The sequence below is a fragment of the Myotis brandtii genome, unplaced genomic scaffold (genome assembly GCF_000412655.1).
Source record: "Myotis brandtii unplaced genomic scaffold, ASM41265v1 scaffold160, whole genome shotgun sequence".
NCBI lineage: Eukaryota > Metazoa > Chordata > Mammalia > Chiroptera > Vespertilionidae > Myotis > Myotis brandtii.
Window position 1 is genome coordinate 2,191,385 of NW_005355833.1, and position 5,463 is coordinate 2,196,847.

Below are 5,463 nucleotides of genomic sequence, written 5' to 3' on the forward strand. Positions count from 1 at the left end.
AAAATATGTATTAAGCAACTATGTTGTCAGTTGGGCTTCTGGTCAACAGTAAGCTATTAGAATAGTCAGCCTTCCACACCTGTGGATTTTTAGTCACAGATTGAAACTGTTTGGGCCCTGGCTGGGTAGCTCAGTTGGTTGAAGCATCGTCCCATACACCAAAAAGGCGGTGGGTTGGATTCCTGGTCAGGGCACATAACCAGGCTGAGGGTTTGATCCCAGGAGGCAACTGATCAATGTTTCTCTTTCCCTCCCTTCCTCTCTCTAAAAGAAAACACACATTTGCCAACATATTAGAAACAAAAAAAGAAAAACACTGGATCCATGGATAGGAAATCCAAGAATATAAAGGACCAGCTGTAACTAAGTTTTTGGGGAGTCAAAAGTTATATGCCGAATTTTGACTCTGCGGGGGGTCAGTATCCCTAACCCTCATGCTGCTCAAGGGTCAACTGTATTCACCTTCATCCCTAATTTTTTGTTCCATTTTACTGTTTTCTTATGAAGGGCCCTTCAAATTGTATACGCTTCAGGGCCCACGCAACCAGGCCTGTGCTTGATCAGATGTCTATTACGTCCCGAGGGTTTGGAGGGGCAGTGTCCTCCAGATAGGGAAGGAATCAAATGAGGTTGCCCGGCAGGTGGGGGCACCAGGGCTTAAAGGTGCAGTCTCCTGCCCAGCGCCCCTCCTGTTGAATGATAACAGTAGCCCAGAAGTTCCGGATGACCGCCTGGGGGAAGAGGCCGAAACCTTTGATGATCAAGAGCTGAGGCCGGAGAGATCAGTGATTGGCCCAAGGCCGAGTACTGACCTCCAACAGACCAAACAGACCAGCTCCCTCCTTTGCCTGGAAGGGCACCCTCTCTGCTCCAGCCTCTGGACCAGGCTGGCAGCACAGCTGGGAGACTCCTCGTGCCATCTCTGAGGGCAGGTCTGGAGATGCCCTATCCTGGCCCCCGAACCCCCATTCTCCTTTGAAGAGGGCTGGGACTGACCTAGGCCCTTCTCACCGCCACCTCTCCCCAACCCAGCGATCCTACAAAGTGGCACGGAGGGCCAGTGGCAGCACCCGCTCCTGGCCAGATGGGGCTGAGTGGGCCCTTGGGGTCTGCCCAGTGCTCGTGCCTGGGCCCCAGACCAGCCACTCTCTCCCTTGCTCTAGGACCTCCCTCCCTCCTGCTTCCCCAATTCACAAAGCAGCAGCCCCAGCCAGGCTTGGCTTCCACACTGCCTTTATTCACACCTCTCCCCACCTGATGCTGCCGGCAGACAGGGACTGACCAGAGGCTGGGGGACCTCTGAGGGGGCTTCAGAGGGACCCCAACATGAAAGGAGAATCTGAGGCACGGGGCTCCCTGAGAACACAGGAGAGGGGGCAGGTCTGGGGAGAGCAAGGCAGGCCCCTTTGAGACCCACAGGTACATGGGGGCCAGTGCTGGCTGCAGATGAGGCTGTGAGGCCTGCCGCTGGGTGAAGTTTGCAGTGCCTGGGAGAAGGGGGGGCACCCTGCTGGGAATGAGGCTCCCTTTTCTGGGAGAAGGGCTCAGGCAGAAGGCTGAGGTTCAGACCAAGACAAGGCTGCCTGGAGAAAGGCTCAACCCTGCCCCCACCCCCTGCAGGAGTTCGGAGGACAGAGCCAGTGTGAGCTGGGCATCAGCTGCAGCTCAGAGCCTGCAGTCAGGCTGCTGCAGTGGGGCCACAATTCTCCTGGAGGCAGAGCTGCTGGAGTGCGATCACTGCCAGACCACGCAATCTGCTGGTGGTTAGGGGAGTGGGCTGGCCTGTGGGCCCTCGGGGTTGGGTGGCTCAGCACCCCATGCAACCTGAGGTGGGGTGAGGGCCTGGGGTGCACATATCCCTTCCAGGGTTCGAGGACAGTGTCAGGATGGAACTACTCTATCCCTCGGCTGCCCAAGAGGAGAATGCAACCAGCCCACCAACTCACTTTGGAACCCTTGGCCCATCTAGTGCAAATGAAGCCGAGAAGGGAGGTGCTTGCTCAGCAATACACAGAAAGTCCTCGTGACCTATGTAATCTGGCTTCTGGGGTCAGGGTGGGCCCGAGGAGTGGGCCAGATGGTGGGTAACACGCCAAATGCCCTCCCCAGGCCTCTCCTGTATGGGTCTCAGAGAACTTCCCAGGAAGAAGGGTCAGCCCTGAGCAGTGAGAGTGAGGGGGAAGACAGTGCCCACATCTTGGCCTAAAACAAAATCCCATCTTGAAAAGATCCAAACCAAACAGAAACTTGACCAGAACAACGGAGTCTCCTGGTGATGTAAGCCACGCACGCGCACATGCACACACAAACACACCCATCCGTGCGCACAATGTGTACTCACTCATGTTCTCAGTTTCGGTTACACATGTGGGTGGACACACACGCACACTCATGTGCATGCACATATACACACAAACAAGCACATGTACACACACACCCTGTGCTCCAACACCCTCTATGACCCATCTCCTGCCCGACAGAGCACCAGTGGCTGATGCCAGGGACTCAGTGTTGGCTGCTGACGTGGAGGGTGTAGAAGGCCCAGGGCTCAGGGACGTAGATGACGCCTGGGTACTTCTTCCTGAGTACAGGGTCACTCCACAGCCAGGCGACCCAGAGCGCCACCAGCAGGAGAGTGAGGGCGAAGGAGTAGAAGAGGAAGAGGCCGTTGCTGTCCAGGAAGAGGCGCTTGCGCTTCTGGTGCAGGACGAGGGCCAGCATGGCGAAGAAGGTGAAGATGAAGAGGATGAAGATCTGGCCCTCGGTGACCAGGTACCTGAAGAGGCCAGTGAGGTGAGGCGGGTGCTATGACAGCCCTGCTTGGCACCCTTCCCGCCACCCAGGTACCAAGCTGCCCCCAGTCAGAATAGCTCATCTAATGAGGGCGCTCAGGAAACCATAACGCTCTGAGCCACAGCCCATTTGGCTTGAATAGTTACTATTTTTTAAAATGTTGAGTTTTTTGCCAATATTTAAATAACAGAGTGCCTGAAAATGTGAATTTCTGGTTTGTCTGGTCACAATAGACTTGCATTCTCACATGACAATAACTGATTAGAGGGGAAAGCAGTGGCCCTCGTTAGAGCATTATTCTACAGTTTGCCACAGTCCCCACCATTCCCTGTTGCCTCGCTTGATGTCTGCTTGATACACTAACTTGGTTCCTATAGGCATTTGAATTTGGGAATGCAACTGCAATTTATGGGGGTTGTCGTTACTGTCTCCTTGCAGGCTGGGACACAGTCTCAGATCTCCCAGCGTTCCTTGCAGCTCCAAAGGCAGCACCTAGCACATGGCCAGGAACTCAGGGACACTTGTTGGAGGGCTTCAGAGAGGCTATCTGGTCCAATTCCCTGCCTCTACACCAGCGGTTCTCAACCTGTGGGTCGTGACCCCTTTGGCGGTCGAACGACCCTTTCACAGGGGTCGCCTAAGACCATCCTGCATATCAGATATTTACATTACGATTCATAACAGTAGCAACATTACAGTTATGAAGTAGCAACAAAAATAATTTTATGGTTGGGTCACAACATGAGGAACTGTATTTAAAGGGCCAGAAGGTTGAGAACCACTGCTCTAGAGAGAACCCCAATGCTGACCCATTCAGGAACTACAGCTCTGTAGCTGTGTGACCTTGGGGAATTTACATGACATCTTAAAGCCTGGTTTCTTATAAAGGGGGCATATGTGGCCCTATCTCTCAAGGTTGCTAACAAGAGCTGTGTCCTGTGCCTGGTGGCTGGTACTACTGTGGCTATCACAGCACTAACACGCTATGGCTACGAGTTGGGCAGGAAGCTCTTTCCCATGTCAGACCTCTTTCTCTCTTGCTGTAGTTGACACCCATTTCTTTTAATCCCGTCTTCAGGGGGCATACAGGTTCACCCTGGCGGACCCTCTCAGCCAGTCAGGGGACAGACCCTGGAGGGGGGCTGCAGCTGGCCCAGGGAAGGAGGTCCTTTCCATTTGATGAAGGCGTCCCATTAGAGAAGGGCCAGTCCTTCCTGTGACACCCACAGCACCACCCCTCCCCACACACACACCACCACCGGAGCCTGACTTCAGGGCGGAAGTGACAGGACGGGTAGAGCTTGCTCCTCTGTAATGGGAAGACAGAGCTGGAGGGAAGACAGGTGGGGAGCTCCTGAGGCCACGGAATTAGTTGTCATCACCACGTGCTTTACAGTCAATAAAGGCCTTCCCTCTCCCCTGCATTCTCACCATCTCCTGAGAGGGAGACAAGCAGGCATTTCCCCCATTTCACAGGGAAGGAACCGAGACCCGGGGCGCCACAGGGCGTGGTGTTAGAGATGGAGTTTCTTGCCCCAAAGTTGCACTGGGGTTCTGGGAGGCGGGCACAGGGTAGAGGGACATGCGGATGGAAAGAGCAAACTCAGGCCTGGCTTCCTGGTAACAGACAGGCCCCCACATGCCACAGTCCCCTCTAGAAGAGGAAGCAGGGCTCCAATAGGGAGGGTCGCACCTGCGGTCACACAGCAGCTCTGTGGTCAAGAGCACATTTTTCCTGCCTGGCTCACGGAGTGCGCCCTGCACCCTCCAACCCAGGTCCCATGTCCACTCACCAGTAGTACAGGCCACTGGGCACCACCAGGAGCAGGGCCGCCCCTGGCATTGAGCTCTCGGCTTTGGTGGGAGTGAAACAGCCGCTGAAGTACATGAAGAGGATGAGGAAGAAGGGGATGTACCTGCAACAGGGAAGCCAATGCCTCGGAGGCCTGCCCAGCCGCCCCTCCCAGCCGCCTCCTCCCCACCGATCCCTGTACTGGTTTCTTGCAACATCCCATGGAGTGTCACGGCATGATTTACAAAACGCTGCTTTGGGGAGCACACTCAGTCCCTGCCAGCCTTTCCGGTGCTGGGCTCCAGCTGGGGTAGGCAGGAAGTGGCGAAGAGGCCCACATGCAAACCGGAGGCCGCAGGCTGGCGGGGATGGGGCTGCTCCTTCCACACTGCTCTGGCCGCCTCCTTCACTGTGTGTGAGGGTGCCTCTGCCTCAGGCAGAACCCCACAGTAGCCCAGCCTCTCACTGGCCTGGAAGGAGGTGTGTCGCAGCGAGAAGCCTGGGGTCCAGGTGAACAGAAAGAACAGCACCTGCTGGGGGCCTCCAGGGAGCTCTGTGAGCCCCTTCGCTCACACTCAGCCCACAGCCTCACCCTCTTCCACGCACACATCTCCCCCGAAAGGACCCCCACCCTCCTCCCCGCACACAGGCTGCTCTGCCCACGCACCCCTTCTCTTCTCACACCCCATTTTGTCTCCTTCCCACCCTCATGCCCCCCAACAGGTGCCCCTACATCCTATGTCCTCTCCTATTTCAGGCTTCTGGGCCTCTCTCCTCCATCCCCAAAGACTGCGGCCTGACACGGTGGCGGTCGCGGGGCATGTTTATCAGCAGGATGACCTCTTTCTCCATGGGTTTCAGGCTCTCCGGCCGGGCGA

General features: G+C 56.0%; 1 protein-coding gene across 1 annotated transcript in view; it reads right to left on the reverse strand.

The window, feature by feature from the left end:
• Nucleotides 1-1,216: 1,216 nt before the first annotated feature.
• The window catches only part of CLN6 (ceroid-lipofuscinosis, neuronal 6, late infantile, variant), a 12,716-nt gene continuing 8,469 nt past the window's right edge, over nucleotides 1,217-5,463 (reverse strand). Inside the window, exons 5-6 of the mRNA XM_005862085.2 lie at nucleotides 4,587-4,793; nucleotides 1,217-2,776 (exon numbers count right to left, since the gene is read on the reverse strand). Coding sequence (XP_005862147.2) covers nucleotides 2,506-2,776; nucleotides 4,587-4,793 — 478 coding nt within the window. The 3' untranslated portion in view covers nucleotides 1,217-2,505. The remainder of the gene's footprint in view (nucleotides 2,777-4,586; nucleotides 4,794-5,463) is intronic.